Raw genomic sequence first — 18,404 nt, forward strand, 5'->3', positions numbered from 1 at the left:
GTTTTGCCACTCCAGGCAAAACTGGAAATGTCCCCCTGCTCCCCAGTCAGCTTGTGCAGTGGAGCAGCCCTTCCTAGCTGACTGGGGGCTGTTTCCCTGAGGCCACTGCCTCCCCTCACCTCATGGGCAGGCCGGCCCAGGTCTCTATCTTCCTACATGCTATGGAATGGAACACACAATAAATGGGCAACTGGCCCTTGAGATGCGCTTTTATGGAAAGCTGCCCTGAGTGAGAAAGGGAAGCAGCACTGCATTATTATTATTATTATTATTATTTATTATTTATTCAATTTATATACCACTCTTATCTGAAAATCCCAGGATGGTGTACAATTTCTTTCTTTCTTTCTTTTTTATTAAATATTTTCTGGATTTACAAAAGTGTGTGCAATGTCTCTCTCTTGTATTTTTTCCCCATGTAACATTTTTACAAATCAGTTTCATTTGTTGAGACATTAGGAAGAAAAGGGGGAAAGAGGTGGAGGGGGGAGATGGGTGGGGGTGGGGGTGGGAGTATTTTATTTACTCTAAGTAGCGTTGCTTGTGCAGGTTCTTTGCTGTTCACTTGTGTTCCTTTGGTGGTGTAAGAGGTTGGGGTTTGCCTGGAGTGTGGTTGTTCATTTGTGGTTGGCTGTGGTGGTCTTTATTTTCGTGTGTGAGTGGGGTGGGTGGGTATTTTGGATCAGGTTAGCCATATTGATTTGTATGCTGTCAGCGGATTCTTATCGTTATCTTGTTGGGCTGTGTATGTGATAAAGGGGAGCCATACCGGGGTGAAGGCGTCTTCTATTTGTCCCCATGTCAGTTTTAGTTTATTGTTTAATTTTTCTAGTAAGGCTGTTTGCCATAATATTTGGTACCATTGGTCTATGCTTACTCCTGACAGGTCTCTCCAGTGTCTGGTTATGGTGTTTCTGGCTGCTGAAAGTAGCTGGGTTATGATTTCTTTGTGGTGTAAGTGGGCATTATTGTCTTGGAAGATGTTTAGTAAGGCCAATTCTGGGGTGGTTTCTAATGCTTGCTTGGTTATTTTACTTATTTCTCGTATGGTTGCTGTCCAGAATAGTTGGATTTTGGGGCACTCCCACCACATGTGGAGGTATGTGCCTGTGGAGGTGCACCCTCTCCAGCATTTTGGTGAGGTTCCTGGGTGTATTAGCGCTAGTTTTCTTGGTGTTAGGTACCACCTGTAGGTGAGTTTCAGAGTGAGTTCTTTTCTTTTCGTTGATATGGATTTAAAGGGGGGTTTAGACCACATTTTGTTCCATTGAGTGGGGTTAATCTCATAGCCTATGGCATCCTCCCATTGTTTTTTGATTGCGTCTAGGGAGTTCGTGGGCTTTTGTAGTAGTATTTTGTATATTGCGGGATGGTGTACAATGTTAACAATTTAATTTGCATAGCATAACAACAACAACAACAACAACCAATAAAACAATCACTGAAAAAAAAAAATAATGACAGTCCTCCACTTTTAAAGGGCCATGGATTGTTTAATGGCCAAAGACCAGTAAAGAGGGATGTTTTCATCTGGCACCTAAACACAGAGCGTGGTGATGAGAATGCCAAGGTTGCAGGTTTGATCCCCGTAAGGGACAGCTGCATATTCCTGCAATGCAGGAGATTGGACTGAATGATCCTCAGGGTCCCTTCCAACTCTATGATTCTGTGAATCTATGACAGGCAATGATGGCACCAGGCGAGCCTCTCTGGGGAAAGCATTCCACAGATGGGGAGCCACCACAGGAAAGGCCCATTCTCGTATTGCCACCCTCCGAACCTCTTGGGGAGGGAGGGACACAGAGAAGGGCCTTGGATGACAAGCGCAGGGTCCGGGTCGGTTTGTATGAGAAGAGGTATCCTTAAGGCACTGAAGTCCTGAGTCATTCATTTGCCACAAGGAGAAGGGTGATTACTCTTTAGAGGAAACCTATAACAATTTATTTTTTGCTGCAGGTGCCAAAGGCCAAGATTTGGAAGTTCTGCAGCCTCCAGGACCCTTGTCTGTGTCCGCAGGAGAGACCCTCACTCTGACGTGTACAGTAGGAGGAACTGGTCCACCAGGAGGCGTGAAATGGCACAAGGGGTCGGACAGAAAACAGTCCATTTACAGTGAAAGAGGACAATATCCTTCCCGCGTGACCAGGGTTGTTCCTGAATCAGAAACAGACTTCAGCATCCGCATCAGCAACATCCGACCTGAGGATGCCGGGACCTATTACTGTGTCAAGTACAGGGCAGGATCCCAAGAAACAGAATTGAAATCGGGAGTGGGCACTGAGGTTTCCGTGATTGGTAAGTATCCCTCAATTTCTCTTTGTTTCCTAGGAGGATAATCTGCCCCCCTCACCCCAGAAGCTCCACATACATAGAAATACAAGGGCATCTAATGAGGCTCGGACCTTTTTAAAAAAACAAAAAATAGCCTTGTGGGTCGCATGTTTGAGTAGTGGAGCAGTGGAAGGAGAAAGGATGCATAACTCTTTCAGTGCTGGGCAATATCCTGCTCAAAATCTCCTTTCTCCCTCCTCCTACAGCTGCTTTTCATATTTTGAAAACCTAGATGTCATTATAAGCATTTATCTGTAATGTGTAAGGTAAAGGTAAAGGGACCCCTGACCATTAGGTCCATTCGTGGCTGACAATGGGGTTGAGGCGCTCATCTTGATTTATTGGCTGAGGGAGCTGGCGTACAGCTTCTGGGTTACGTGCCCAGCATGACCAGAGCAGCGCACGGAAACAACATTTACCTTCCCGCCAGAGCGGTACCTATTTATCTACTTGCACTTTGACATGCTTTCAAACTGCTAGGTTAGCAGGAGCAGGGACTGAGCAACGGGAACTCACCCCGTCGCGGGGATTTGAACCGCCGACCTTCTGATCGGCAAGTCCTAGGCTCTGTGGTTTAACCCACAGCGCCACCCGCGTCCCTCTATCTGTAATGTGTACTTAACCCCTTTGGCAAGTCAGCTACGTGGAGAGCCTCTTGTGTGGGGGATGGGAATATTTGATCTGCCAGGGAATGGGACAACTCAGTTAAACACCTGGGAATTTCCTAGCTATCCAGGACTCATTCTTGAGCCCTTGGACTGGGCTGCAGAAATGGAATTTACTTTATCTACTTATTTCGTCTGGAGCGGAGAGTTTGTGGCACAGGAGACATCGAGGCAGGGGCGTACGAAGTGGGGGGGGCGGAGGGGCCGTCCTCCCCGGGTGCCACTCTGGGAGGGGGTAACAAGATGGCCCCTGCCTCACCCCAGCTGTAAAACGGTCAAGGGCACGCACAGTCCATATGGGCGCCGCTCACGGGTCATCTGTATGGGCTGCCGCTCTCACGTTCCTTCCATACAGGCTGCCTCTCACACGGAAACCGTACGGGCTGCCGCTCTCGCATGCCGTCCATACGGGCATCCGTACGGGCTGCCTCTTGCATGGTGACCATACGGGCCCACAGCCCATACAGAGTGAGCACGCGTGAGCGGCAGCCCGTACGGATGCCGTGCGTGGGCGGCAGCCTGTATAGTCGCTGCGGGTGTGTCACTGGGCAGTTTGCTCTGCCCCTCGGCGTCCCACCCTGGGTGCCGGAGAGGGTTCGTCCGCCACTGCATTGAGGCAGCACCTGGAAGCATCAGTGAATCAACCAACGCCTCCTATGGCGCCATGAAAGGTCACAATAAGTATTCTCTCAAAAGGCCGCAATAAGACCTTTGGCTCTTCCTGCTCGGTTCCTGTTTGCACTGCCTTGGCCACTCCTTCAGTAAGTACACCCCTTTATAAAGAGCCACAGTGCATTGGATGCCAGGGGTATGGACCAAGGGAAGAGGTGGGCCTGACTCTGTCCCAGCCTGGTCTGATTTCCTAGTTGGTCGATTAATCATTTGGGCAGTTGGGGGAAAAGGGAGAAGTACAAAGAGCTTCTCACTGGGATCAAGCACAGTGGTGGCTGGTGAAGGGGCCTTTTTCACCATTGGTGGAAGAGGGATGTCCACACCATTTTGCACTATTCTCTATAGATGTGGCAGGCGTTGTGTTCTGCCACACACAAACCCCAAGGCAGCCATCTTGCAACTGGCACCCATGGCACTCTCTTAAAATTCCAAATGTGCCCACTGGCCCAGAAAAGGATTTCCCTTGGGATTGGTGATGGGTCCTATCCTGCAAGGGTCACCAGGTGATGTGTCGATGCTTCCTCCCACAGCCACGCCATCCCAGCCATCTATCGAGGGTCCCGCGAGCAGAGTGTTATCTGGGACCTCGGCGACTTTCAGCTGCACGTCAGATGGGTTCTCCCCCCGAGCCATCAAAGTCACTTGGCTGAAAGACAATACCAGGATCGCGTCCCCAGAGCCCACCGTTCTGCCAGAAGGAGACAGCATCTCCTATCAAGTGCTGAGCACCGCACAGGTGCCACTCACAAGAGACGATGTGAAGTCCCAGCTCATCTGCCAGATTGAACACGAGACCTTGCGGAGTCCCCTGCGGGAGCTTTTCAAACTTGGAGATATCCTACGAGGTACAGAGACTGGTGGGGGTCTGGCTGTCGGGTGGCGGATCATTGCATTTGATGGGGCGGCTGAGGTATCATGGTGTGTCTCACCTGCCTTCCGAGCAGCAAGCTTCACTGCTGGTTCCTGAGAGGGAGGGGGTAGGGAACAAGCAGAGCTTTTTTTCCCAGCCAGAAATCACTGGAACTCTGTTCCGGCACCGTTGCCGGAATGGTGGGCGCCATTGCCATTATAAAAGAACATGGCATTGCGACAACAGCCGCACAGATGTTGCTAACCCAGAGATGGAGAGGAAACAAGGTCCCTACCAGAGAAGAATGTCAAACTAAACTGCTGGATTATGCCGAAATGGCAAAACTGGCCAGAAAGCTCAGGGATCAAGAAGACCAAAACGTCAACAAAGAATGGGAAAAAATTATAATTTATCTTGGAGACCGCTGTAAGCAGATGAAAACATTAGCAGGATCGCAGTAACACTTGTAATGTAGCAAGTACTATGGAGATAATGGAGTAATATAACGTATTTTTCGCTCCATAAGAAGCACTTTTTTCCTCCTAAAAAGTAAGGGGAAATGTCTGTGCGTCTTATGGAGCAAATGTGTGGTTGATCGCTGGCTCCCTTTCCAGCCCCGGCCCTTTGCCCAGGCCTCCATTGCTGAATGTTCTGCAGATGGAGGCTGTTTGTTTCCCCAGAGACATGTGATTGGCTGATTAGATTATCTGTCTGGAAACTGTAGAAACGGCTCCCTTTCCTTTCCTAAAGAAGCTGCAGAACTGTGAGTTGAACCCCATAAAAACAGGATTTTTTCCCTTTGCAAAGTAAGCTCAAGAACTTTGAGCTGATCCCCCCAAAAGGGGGCTTTCCCCCTTTGCAAAAGAGCTGATCCTCAAAAAAATCAGGCTTTTCCCCTTTGCAAAAGAAGCTGCACAACTGTGAGCTGATCCCCCCAAAAACGGGGTTTCCCCCCTTTTCTCCTCTAAAAACTAGGTGCGTCTTATAGTCAGGTGCGTCTTATGAAGCGAAAAATACGGTAAAACATGGATTCTTGAATAATATGCAGTTGAAAAGGTTAACAATAGGACCCATGGAGGGGAAGGTGGGAAGTCCAGAGATTGGAGGAATCTACAAATGTGGATATGTATGGTTGTCATTTTTAGACTTGTAAAATCAAATGAAAATTATTTCAAAAAATATATATAAAAGAACAAGGCAGGTGCTTATGGTGCTCATGCAAGTAGAGCCAATCCAGCACTCCTGCTGCCACATAGCATCTCTCCCGTGCGCCATGCACTTCTCCCTCTCCAGAACCGGCCGCAGTGCTCAGTGTTCAGAAGGCAGATCAACAATCCTTCCCCTGCTTCATTGCTACCAAGTGCAAGGATGGGGAAGGGGCTGCAGATCTGGGATGCCAGGGAGAAGAAATTGGGAGAGGGATTTAACGTTCTGGGGTCTTTGGGGGAAAAGGGCAGGAGATCAATTGAACTAATAAATTAATCTCCACTATGCATTACCATGCTTCCAAAGGCTGATCCAACAAGGGTGTTTAAGAGTCTACTAAGACTTTGAGCAAGATTTGAAAAAGGGGCAGCGTGAAGCTTCTCATCTGTGGCTTGATTTGCTTTCCTTGGTAGAGTTTAGAATAGTATATCCAGGTGTAACTTGGAGGGTTTTAGTACGTATGAATGGGTTCTCCTGGCTTACCAAGGGCTTGGAGTTGATTGGCCAGGAGATTTGGAGACACCCCGGTGGACTTTCTTGCCAAAGGGATTTCTCCAGGACTTCAGCATGCAGAGATGAGCCTTTTCTCTAAAGGAGAGGTGGCAACTTTGAGCCAAGCTATACATTAGACACAGGCACCTGCTGTTCCCTTTGCTGGAGAAGCTCCATTGGAGGGGGACAGATGGGAAGGGGCAGGTGCCCCTTCTGCTTCCACCATACTGCTTCTTTGCTCTCAATAGCTCCATGAAAATAATTGCCACTGGTACATAAGTAGCATTAACTTTGGTCCTTAGGTACATTAATTTAAGGGGGGGGAGCATTTCCTGCTACTAAGATGGACGCCAAGACGCAGCCACACACCAGTTTTGAAGGAGCTCAGATGTGTGTTTGATGCTTGTCCACAGTCCACACGCCCACCAGTGTCCAACCAAGAACAACTGATAATAAAATCTGAGAGGAGCCCTTACTCGGAGTAGACCCATGGATAAAAGGGACCAAAGTTTTCCCATGTCCCTTAATTTCAATGGGTCTACTCTAACATTGGATACAACCCAATAGGATCAAAGGAAAAATTTTGAGCTGCTGGGGTTAGGGAGTTGCTTTTGAGGAATATCTGTCCCTTCCCCCTTATACTGCAAATCATAACCACACAGGCCATAAGGGGAGCCTGGCTTCTGGATCAGACCAAAGACCCACCTCATCCAGAATTCTCTTCCCTTAGGGGCCAACCCAGTATCCCAGTGGGAAGCCCACAAGCTGGGCATAAGGACAACAGCCCTCTCCCCACTTGAGATTCCCAGCGGCTGGTTATTCAGAGGCCTACTTCCTCCAAAAGGGATGGGAGAACAAAGCCATTGTGACTTGTGGTGGTCTTATGCTCCATGAATTTGTCTAATTCCCTTTCAAAGCCATCCAAGTTGGTGGCCATCAGTTCCTCTTGCAGATATGAATTCCATCGTTTACAAGCTGTGTGGAGAAGGACTTTGTTTTATGTGTCCTGAATCTTCCAATATTCTGCTTCACTGTATGTCCCCAAGTTCTGATGTTATGAGATGATATCCACCTCTACCAGGAATGCAATTCTAGCCCACACTGGAGTCTGGCAACCACTTCCCCACCAGGGTATTGAGGTCCTCATTCTGATTTCTTTGCCTTTGTCCACACAGTTCCACCCAGAGTGAAGCTGGAAGCCAACCCAGCCAACCCCGTCCCGCTGAACGAATCGGTGACCTTCAGCTGCAGTGCGGAAGGGTTTTACCCAGAAGACACAACCTTGGCCTTGACTCTGAACAGCAGCCTGAGTGAAATAGGAACGACTGAGCCCATGGCCCAGAACGGGGATGGGACATTCACCCTCAGGAGCTCCCTGAAGCTGAATGCTACGGAAGAAAGGAACCAGTCTGCATTTACTTGCCTGGTTACGCAAAATTCTCAGCCTGTAGCGACTGAAACGTCCGTGCTGAACATCAGGGTGCTGACTGAAGGAAGTGAAAGTGTCAGTATGGAGCCAGGTAGGTGTTCACCTGTCCTCCGTCCCTCGATCCGTGTTGACTTAAATTTCTCATTTTTGTCTGTCTCTCTGTGTGTAGGCCTTCTTGCCTTCAGACCTCTTCACACCCTAATGGGCAGCAGCTATAGCTCACAGGAAGAGCATATAGACTCTGCATGCAATAGATCCAAGTTTCAATTGCCAACATTTCCTGGCAGAGTCATGGGTTTCCTGGACAGTTACTGCCAGTGAATGTGGACCAGATGTGAGGAACCTTTGGCCCGCCACCTGTTACTGAACTACAGCTTCCATCTGCCCCAGCAAGCATCACCAAAATGGCCAGGGATGATGGGAGTTGTAGTTCAGAAACATCTAGGGAGCCAAAGGTTCCCCACACCTGGGATAGAGCAAGGGTTTAAAAAGTGAGATTGGGGTTAGTGTGGGGTTTTGGTGCTGCCTGTTTGTTTGTTTGTTTGTTTGGTAGGTGTTCTGCCTGTTTTGGAGGGGAAACCTGAGCATTGCCAGCAATTTTTTGTGAGAGAAATGTGTGTGTTTTTGGTGGCCCTAAGCCCAAAAGGTTAGGAGGACTCTTGATGTAGAATGTCCAGGCCTGGAGGGACCAGTGAAACGACTCCATCTAAGGCTGCTTCATATACTGCTATGCAGACATCCTCTCCTGTCCCCCAGGGAGGAACCCTTGCTAAACCCCACCAGATGCCTGCTAAAAACTTTTCCTTTTGTATCAGCAAGGCTTTCCAGACTCATAATTCAGTTACGTGCGCTTGTTTTCAATGTTTGCTTATTTTCTCTGGGCATTGTTGCTAAGTGCTTTATATTAATAAATAATATAATAAATTTTTATTTATACCCCGCCCTTCCCGGTTCAGAAAACCGGGCTCAGGGCGGCTAACAACAAATTTAAAACACTTAATTGATGCAACAAAAAAAACAGCTTAAAATACAGTATAAAACGTGAATAACAATAAATTCAGAATTCAAAAATCAATTTAGGGGGGAAATCCACCCAATAAGCATTAGATGATCACCAGGGCTAGTTGGCGAAATTAGTCTTATTTGGGCCAGCGAGGAGACCAGGGGAGAATTAGCTGTGGGATCCCAGAGTGGGTAATAAAAAAGGGAAGAGGAGGGAAGGAAGGAGGGGAAATAAAAGATCAGGCTAAGATCAAATTGAAAGCCATATTGTTTTATGTACACCTGCCTTCGGGAGAAGAAAAGGCTAAGGAGTAAAGCCTCCACAAATCTGGAATGGAATCCCTAAGATGGGTTGGTTGGCGCCTTGTACAGCTCCTTCCAGCAGCCAAGCTGGTGCTGAATGTCTTGCTCTGCTTCCTTTGGACCCCACCAGTGAGCTGAGAGGGGGGTCTTGTCATCTGGGCAGCCCAGAACCTCTGTACACGCTGCCCAGGCTTGCACCCCAGAGAGGTCACTTTGGTGCTGCTAATGACGTGGTCTGACTTCAGTCCCAGAGGCAAAATCCATTGTCTCTCAAGACAGACAGGTGCCAACAAAAAACCCCTGAAGTTGTTGTTATTATGCAGTTTGCAATTCCCCCAATAAAGGGATTGGTCCTTCTAGCCTAGTATTGTCCACACTGACTGGCAGGGGCTCTCCTGGGTTTCCAGCATGAGTCTCTCGCAGCCCTGCCTGGAGATGCTGGCGGGGATTGAACCCAGTACCTTCTGCATGCAAAGCAGATGCTTTAAACCACTGAGCTACGGAGATGGGGAAGCAGGACACCAATTGCCAGCTAAATCAATGCAATCTCTTTGCAGATGAGAAGAAGATCTACATCATCAGCGCCGTGGTTTTTGCCCTCCTGGTGGTATTGGTGGTGACTATCATCTACTTCATCCATGCAAGGCATAACAAGGGTAAAAAGGATATTTGTTGCATGTGTGTCGTACAATTGGAGTCCAACCCCCCTGCAATGCCATTGGGTCAATTGGGTCCAGTTCAGATCACCCACAGGGGTACATAGAGGCACACAAACTGGATGAACTGGTGGCTCTGCATGGGGTCCCTACCCCCAATGCCATGACTGTGGGACCCATAGCAGCAGGTGTGGGGAGGAGCCCCTGGTGGTTGGATCAGATTAAATCCATACAATTTAAGTTCGCACAATTTAAGTGCTTCCAGAATGTCATGGCACTTGCCATCCTTGGCCTCTTGTGATCCCATCGGCAGTCGGCTCAAGTTCATTCCACTGAGTGGCCAAACTAGACTTTGGGGTCTCTTTGACTCGATGCATAATCCGATAAGAATCTGTTGGGTCGTATGTCGCCCATACAAATAAATACGGGTTTTCTTTTGAAAGTGTCAGCAAGGAAAGTTTTGGGAGAAAGTGAGAATCTGGCAGTTCTAATTATTGAGTCTTTAACTGGTGGCAAAGAGGAGGGAGAGACTTGTGAAGGCAGTGGCGAAGGCAGTGCAGGGGGGGCCGGCCGCACCGGGCGCAACATCTGGGGGGGGCGCGCTCGCACTCGCAGCTCTCTGCCCCTACCTGGCTCACTCACTCTCTCTCACTGCAGTGCTGGCTGTGCGAATCCGATCCGAGCCGCTGGGTCGCCGCCCACTGTGGAGGGGGTGGGTGCCAGGCGTGCGGTGCGGAGAGAGAGCGAGGGACTATCTGGGGGAGGGACAGTACAGCGGCCGCCCAGCGCAGCGCTGAGCGCGGGAGAGAACCACACCAGACCAGACCAGGCAGCAGCAAGAAGAAGCTGGCAGCGGCGGCAGGTTAGGGGTTAGGGGGCGCAAATTACTTGCCTTGCCCCGGGTTAGGGGGTGCAAATTACTTGCCTTGCCCCGGGTTAGGGGGCGCAAATTACTTGCCTTGCCCCGGGTGCTGACAACCCATGCTACGCCGCTGTGTGAAGGTGCTATTCCTGATGCTGTGGGAGGTGAGGGAGCAGGCTGCCTCATGGCTGGATTAACTGGCACCCTGGCATGTTATGATCACCTGGCTTTGTTTGATACAGACGTACTGAGGAAGCTGGTGGTTGAAAGGGACTGAGAGTCAGAAAATATTTGGGGGCTGTTGGGACAAAGGAATGGTCAACGTAAGAAAAACCAAGAACCTGTAGAGGAGAGGGCTCTGGGCTATGAGCCAGGAGGGAAGAGGGCTCTTGTGGCCGGGTCACAGTTTCCCACTATGAGAACAGGATCCTGGACTAGAATCATAGAATCATAGAGTTGGAAGAGACCACAAGGGCCATCGAGTCCAACCCCCTGCCAAGCAGGATCCATTGGCCTGATCCAGCAGACCATTCTTATGTTCTGGCAGCTAGTTCGGCCAAAAGGACAACCTAGTCCGCCATCTGGTTCTCACAGCGGCCAACCATAGACCCACAAGCAGGACCCCTGGGTGTTCTCTCCCCACCTGTGATTCCCACCCAGTGGTCTTCAGAGTCACACTGTCTCTGACACTGGGCAAAGTTGATAACCACTGTGCCTTGCCCTCCATGAATTAGCACGATCCTCTTTTAAAGCCACCCAGGTTGGTGGTGATCATCTTGGCAGAGTCAGTTTCATAGTTTGACTAAGTGCCATCCATGTCTGATGTGATGAAGCATCTCCTTTTATCTCTCCTGGATCTTCCAACACAGCTTCATCAGATGGTCTTCTGAGCCCTTCTCAGCAAGGGAAAGGTATCACTACTTGTGCCTGTCTCTGTTTTCTCCTGCTGGGCAATAATTCCTTGCATGGTGGAAGGTGGGAGAGATTTTAATTTAGCAAACAAGTGTGTGAAAGAGTTATGCCCAATATCGCAGTCTCCAATAGTGCAGATAGGTTCTAAAGCACCAGCAATATTTGCACACCCACCCACCCAGGAGTAGTGGTCCAACCCAGCCTACCACCTCCTTAGCCTCCCTCCCTCTCCATCACTATGTTGTGTTGCTCAGAGACTGGTTTCCACCTCCACGACCAGCATGGAGAGACTTCAAGCTTCCTGAATCGACTTGGTTGTTCCCTCCCACCTCCTCTGAGAGCCGCAGGAACAAAGCCAGGCCCACAGAGGTTCTCAGAGGACTGGAGTAGAGATTTGAACTATTTGAAAAGCAATTGTAATAAAGAGATTACGCTAGCAGGACTGCAAGAAGTTTTGTAAGGAGGACTATGTGAAATATCGCAGAGAAGATTATGAAGAGAATTATTAGTTAAGGATTATTAAAAGTAATAAGGAAATGAATGAAACGTAGATTAAGTAATCAAGATTGAAAAACCAGATGTGGTTGATGGAAGTCCAAAACATTGTGTAAGATAAGAAAATATGTTATATGATCTTTGGGAATGATATGTAAAAATCAATAAAAATATAATAATAATAATAATAATAATAATAATAATAATAATAACAACAACAACAACAACAACAACAACAACAACAACAACAACAACGCCAGGTCCAAAATAAAAACTGGGACATGGTAGGCCGAAATATAAAATGGGGCAAACTTGATTATCTGCTCTAGCTCATGAGCTACGAAATTGAGAAGAACTGCATTAAAAAAGCACAAAATTACCTTCTGAGTTATGAGACACAGCAGAGCAGGGAGTCTTAACTCAGGCAGGGGGAGATTGTTTTGTTGTCGCTGTTGTGAAATGATTGGGAGAAGCCCATGAATGCCCACAAACACACACCTGGCAGGGTCTGCATCTAGAGTGGAACAGGCATTGCTTGGAACCCGGGTAAAAATATATATTCCATCTTACGTGGGATTTTTCTTCTTCTTTTCTCTAGATAAAGAGCCCACATCTGTGAGGTAAGTCTGGGCTTCTGCTTTGAACAGGAAACTAACAAACTAGTGTAACGGTTAGAGTTTGGCTGGCTGGCTGGTTGTGCCTACCAGCTCCATTTAGCAAAACCTTCCTCTGGCTTTTTTGCAAACTCGCATCAAGGTTCCTCTCCTCTGTTGAGCAAACTGAGAGGTGGGGAAAGAATTTCCATTGGGAAGGAAATTGCAGGAGAATTTTCAGCAGTTCACATTTCCCTTGCAGGTCCAAGAGGCCTCAGTAGAGGACTTAAGAAGCAGGAAGTGGCACATTTTATTTTATTGAATTGAATTGAATTGAATTGAATTGAAGAAACAACTGTGTTAGGCTTGCCTTTTACTCTCTGGTGATTTATTTGACTTTCTTTGTCCATTTTTCTTTAGGTTGCATGAATCTGAGAAGGCTTCAGGGGGAGCAAATCAGGTAAGTTCTTCTAAACTTCTGCAGATGTTGAGCGGAGACAGTGCTGGTGTTTGAAGCCAAGTGCACATGAAATTGGCCATTAATCCACCTGTACCCTGTAGTTTCTTGAGAAATGCCTCTGTTTGATGCACTTTCCGTCCAATGAACTTCCATCTGATTAAAAGCCGAAGCTACGGTGAAGCTGAGGTGTGTCCGTTTGAGATAGCCATTGCACATGAGCAGAGTAGAGCACATGCATAGATGGCAGCTTCATCTGGAGTTTGGTGCAGGGAGACAAGACAGGTAATTATAGATTCATAAAACTGTAGTCCAACCATCTAGTCCAATGCCCTGCAAAGCAGGAATCTCAACTAAAGTATTCAGGGCAGATGGCTATCCAGCCTCTGCTTAAAAACTTCCAGTGAAGGACAGTTCTTAATGTCAGAAAGTTCTTCCTGGTGTTTAATCCATTGGTTCGGGGCCAGAGCAGGAGAAAACAAGCTTGCTTCCTCTTCCCTGTGACAGCCCTTGAGATATTTGATGATGGCTATCGTATCTCCTCTCAGGCTCTTCTTTTCCAGGCTAAACATCCTTCAACCGTTCCTCATAAGGCTTGGTTTCCAGACCATTGATCGTCTAGATCACCCTTTGGGCAGATCTGTCAATTTCAGATATTAAATTCAGTTTAAGAGCATAAGAGAGAAAGAGAGAAAGAGAGAGAGAAAGAAAGAAAGAAAGAAAGAAAGAAAGAAAGAAAGAAAGAAAGAAAGAAAGAAAAGCATCTGCTAGATCAGTGGCCGACCAGATGCCTGTAGGAAAACACATTTCCTCATCAGTGAATCCCTCACTAAAATTCATCAACTCTTTAGTGCTCATTTATTCTAATTTATCCTAATTCGCACTTTATCCTAATATGAGAGTGCATAATAATATAGTGCATGATAATGACATCCACTGTATCCTAATCTGCCCATTTTTGCATGGCATTTTGCTGACATACACACTTTCGCAAAGCAGTCTTCACTGGTGATAGACATTTCTATACACCCTTTCCCCCAAATATATTTATGCAGGTGGTTTTTTTTTAGTTAGAGTAATGCATCGCAAAATTTGAAGAGAAGTGTGACTTTCACAGGATAGATGCCTTTCGGTGTGCTTGCCGTTTCAGGAAGTGCAAGATTAGGGAGGTTCGCATTGACATGTAAACCAATCTGAATTCCTCCGCTTCACCCCCAGCCTCAGAGGAGGGCTAGGTGTGTTCTGAAGTTCACTGTCCAAGAGACTCAGGATACTGTGAGGTGCAAGAATCAGGGCAAGCACACTGAGTGCCCCAGAATTCTCTGCCAAGCACAGGGGTTCCATGTTGAACCAGCTGGTATGAGAATATTCCCTGAAGGTTTCATATTTTTAAAAACTTTGAATCCACTTTCCAAAAAGGTCCCCTTCTGGGGAGGCTAGAGTAAAACCAACTCCCTTTTCCTATAGCGATCACAGGCTTATAGGGTTAGAATTGTAGAGTGGTAGAGTTTAAAGGGACTTGTCTAGTCCAACTCTCTGCAGTACAAAAAAATCTCAGCTGAAGAATCACTGTCTGAATGCTGCTTAAAAATCTCTAATGGAGAGTCCACCAGTTTTGAAGGGAGACCATTCCTATATCCATTTAAGTCATCATGCCAGCAGAATGGTTTTTGCTTCCTCTCCTCCTCCCTCCCCCAAAAATCTGCCCTGGGGAACGGTTGCTCCAACCTTCCAGAGCAGATTTGAGCAAGGGATGGACGCACCAGAAAAGAGGAGAGGGAAAGGAAGTTCTATTGGCCTTCTACTTGTGCAATGGGATTGTAACCCACCCTGAGGCCTTAGGGTGAAGGATGCACAAACAATAATAATGTTATACAATCTCCGAGGGGTGAGACACCCAGGGATTCCGGGCGCTTGACCAGGTTTGGTGTCTTTGGAATGAAGGTCAAGAGTAGACTGCAGTGTCTTTTGGACATATGGTTTTATTTACCATATGAGTGTCTGGAGGCGGTTGGAGGGTGGATGGTGGCTAACAGATTGAGGTTGAATCCTGACAAGACAGAAGTACTGTTTTGGGGGCACAGGAGGCGGGCAGGTGTGGAGGACTCCCTGGTCCTGAATGGGATAACTGTGCCCCTGAAGGACTAGTTGTGCAGCCTGGGTGTCATTTTGGACTCACAGCTGTCCATGGAGGCGCAGGTCAATACTGTGTCCAGGGCAGCTGTCTACCAGCTCCATCTGGTACACAGGATGAGACCCTCCCTGCCCGCAGACTGTCTCGCCAGAGTGGTGCATCCTCTGGTTATCTCTCGCTTGGACTACTGCAATGCGCTCTATGTGGGGCTACCTTTGAAGGTGACCCGGAAACTACAATTAATACAGAATGTGGCAGCTAGACTGGTGACTGAGAGTGGCCGCCGAGACCACATAACACCAGTCCTGAAAGACCTGCATTGGCTCCCAGTACATTTCTGGGCAAAATTCAAAGTGTTGGTGCTGACCTTTAAAGCCCTAAACGGCCTCAGCCCAGTATACCTGAAGGAGCGTCTCCACTCCCATCGTTCAGCCCGGACACTGAGGTCCAGTTCCGAGGGCCTTCTGGCGGTTCCCTCACTGTGAGAAGCGAAGTTACAGGGAACCAGGCAGAGGGCCTTCTCAGTAGTGCCACCCACCCTGTAGAATGCCCTCCCACCAGATTTCAAAGGATTTCAAAGGAAAAAGCAACTACCAGACTTTTAGAAGACATCTGAAGGCAGCCCTGTTTGTTGTTGTTGTTGTTTAGTCGTTTAGTCGTGTCCGACTCTTCGTGACCCCCTGGACCAGAGCACGCCAGGCACTCCTGTCTTCCACTGCCTCCCACAGTTTGGTCAAACTCATGCTGGTAGCTTCGAGAACACTATCCAACCATCTTGTCCTCTGTCGTCCCCTTCTCCTTGTGCCCTCTATCTTTCCCAACATCAGGGCCTTTTCCAGGGAGTCTTCTCTTCTCATGAGGGAGCCAAAGTATTGGAGCCTCAGCTTCACGATCTGTCCTTCCAGTGAGCACTCAGGGCTGATTTCCTTAGGGAATCTTTTAATATCTGAAGGACTATTGTATTTTAATATTTTGTTGGAAGCCGCCCAGAGTGTATGGGGAAACTGGTGTCTCCACCTGGCAGCTAAGTGATGTGAAGGCACCTCTTTGCCCATCACTCAGTTGTCACTCTTGCAACCCAGCTCATTCTTTTGGGATGCTGATGACGACACTTAAGTGGCCAGCAAAGGTCATTTTCTTATGAAGAAACCTCTCCAACTAGCTCAGCAAACTCCACTTGTCAGATTCTAACCTCACTGGGTACAGGACCCCATGACAAAGTAGGTACTCAGGGCATCATCCAGAATGGCACCCAAAAAAAACCCTACAATAACAACCCATAGCACAATCAGGAAACGGTTTTCCAAAAAAGCAGGGTTTGAGAGGAGGTCCTGCCTGCCGTTCCATGGCAGAACCCCTGTTTTTATTTGCAAAAAGCCTCCAGCTCAATCCTTGGGTTTTCTAGTTAAAGAATTTCAGGTGAAACACCTGCCAGGAACCTGATACCACTCAAAACAACCTTTATTGGCTTGGTGGATTATTTCTCTGACTCTGGCAGCTTCGTCCCTCCATTGGCTTGTTTGCTGGAATTTGTACCTTTGTGATTCTTTTCACTGTGCTTCAGTGTCCCCGCATCTGTATCCCGTACTTCCAAGGCAACATTTGCACTCCCACCCCCTAGACAATAAGGACTAGAACCCTGCTTTGTCTGCGACGGAGTCTCTCCCCCGCCGCCTTACAACAGGGATTGTAACAACCGCCCTTGAAGACTTGCTGACGGCCACCCTTTTCTGTTGTTGACGTTCTTGTTTGTTTCCTTCGCAAAATAATCACAAAGTGTCGCTCCCTTCTGAAAAGGCCCAGCTGCACGGCAGCCAGGCAAGGGCTTATTTTTAGAGGCCCCCTTTTGTGTGGCGCGATTGTGCGATTTCGCTGAGCAAACCAGGCCCCCTCCGCCCTGCGCGTGGCTGTTTTTCTTCCAGCCTCGTAGCTGCTCACGTACGTACGCAGCTGTCTTTGCATCGGGAAGATGTCATTCCTTTGGGACAATGGGAGAAGTGATGTCTATAGCTTCATCTAGGCTGCCAAAAAACCCCAAACCCAGTCTAATGCTCACATTCTCTCTCTCTCTCTCTCTGTGTGTGTGTGTGTGAGTGAGTGTGTGTTTAATTATTATTCTGAATTCATAGCAGCTGTTCTCGCATCTCCCAGCACCCCCAGTAAGCTTCCTTTTATTTATTTTTCCTTTGGAGCCAGTCTTGCAAAAACAACAGATCACGTGGTGAAATTGTTCCCGAGCCGAAGCATTTTCAGTCCACAGGTGGGGGGGGGCAGGCAGGCATGTGGGGGGGGGGGAGAAATCCCTGCACATAGATATCTAACTGGTCAGGGAGGAGGCTAAACCGGGAGGCCGTCCCCTACATCTCTAATTAAGAAAAAGCACATTCCGCCACTCCGCAAATTGCTTTGTTAAATATTTAAAAAGTGGCTCACGCAGCCTAAATTGAATCAGAAGGTATGAAACTAATTTCGCCATTCCGTTAATTAGTTTGTTAATTTTTTTAAAAAAGGCTTATGGACTCTTAAACAATTAAGCAATTAAAACAAATAAACCTGCTGAATTGAAAGTTATTGATACCTATTAAATTAATACAGATAGAGATGGATAGGGCTTCAGAAAATATGGTGGGGCAGAGTATCTGCCCCACTGTGAACCTGGCCTGGCAGCAGTGGTGGCACAGCCCGGGACCCTGAGCGGGTGAGGGCAGGGTGGTTCAGAAACATCAGCACAAACCATCTGGCATTCCCACTGCTGCTCTAGAACCACATTGACCTGCCGCTGCCTGCCTCCTCCTGGCCACTGCAACGGGCAAGCATGAAGGCAGCAGCTGCAGTGGCAGGGCAGCCAGACGCAGAGGAGGACAAGGTGGGAGACAACATCTAGTGTTTCTCCTGAAGCCTGGACCAGCCCCGGTCTCACCATCCCAGTCGATGGTAGATGCCAGGCTGCCAGGTCTTCAGAGTCTACCCTGCTCGCCAGCCGCTCCTGGTATTGGTCACTGCCAGAAACAGGATGCCAGACAAGAAGGACTTTTTGATCTGATAGGAAGTGGTTGTGGATCAGACCTTTGGTCCATCTAGGCTGGTATTGCCTTCCCTGGCTGGCAGCAGCTCTCCAGCTGTTTGAGGAAGGGAATCTTCCCCAGCACTTCTTGGAGATGCCAGGGATTTAACGACAACAATTATAATAATTATAATTTTATTACTTACACCCTGCCCATCTGACTGGGTTGCCCCAGCCACTCTGGGCGGCTTCTAAGACATATAAAAACATACCGTAATTAAACATTAAAAACCTCCCAACAGAGGACTGCCTTCAGGTGCCTTCTAAAGGTTGTATAGGTA

General features: G+C 48.0%; 1 protein-coding gene across 8 annotated transcripts in view; it reads left to right on the top strand.

The window, feature by feature from the left end:
• Window positions 1-18,404, top strand: part of LOC308480051 (tyrosine-protein phosphatase non-receptor type substrate 1-like) — a 117,050-nt gene that overhangs the window by 94,630 nt on the left and 4,016 nt on the right. For 6 of the 8 annotated variants that reach the window (XM_081011308.1, XM_081011310.1, XM_081011312.1 and 3 more), the window contains exons 3-9: window positions 1,957-2,295; window positions 4,199-4,513; window positions 7,392-7,736; window positions 9,508-9,606; window positions 11,338-11,379; window positions 12,474-12,495; window positions 12,889-12,928. In XM_081011308.1, coding sequence (XP_080867434.1) covers window positions 1,957-2,295; window positions 4,199-4,513; window positions 7,392-7,736; window positions 9,508-9,606; window positions 11,338-11,379; window positions 12,474-12,495; window positions 12,889-12,928 — 1,202 coding nt within the window. Of the gene's footprint in view, window positions 1-1,956; window positions 2,296-4,198; window positions 4,514-7,391; window positions 7,737-9,507; window positions 10,146-10,608; window positions 10,847-11,337; window positions 11,380-12,473; window positions 12,496-12,888; window positions 12,929-18,404 lie in introns of those variants that run through there. The other 2 variants (XM_081011313.1, XR_013987921.1) reach the window with 2 other exon arrangements.

Source organism: Podarcis pityusensis, assembly GCF_964106645.2.
Source record: "Podarcis pityusensis genome assembly, chromosome: 6".
Lineage (NCBI taxonomy): Eukaryota > Metazoa > Chordata > Lepidosauria > Squamata > Lacertidae > Podarcis > Podarcis pityusensis.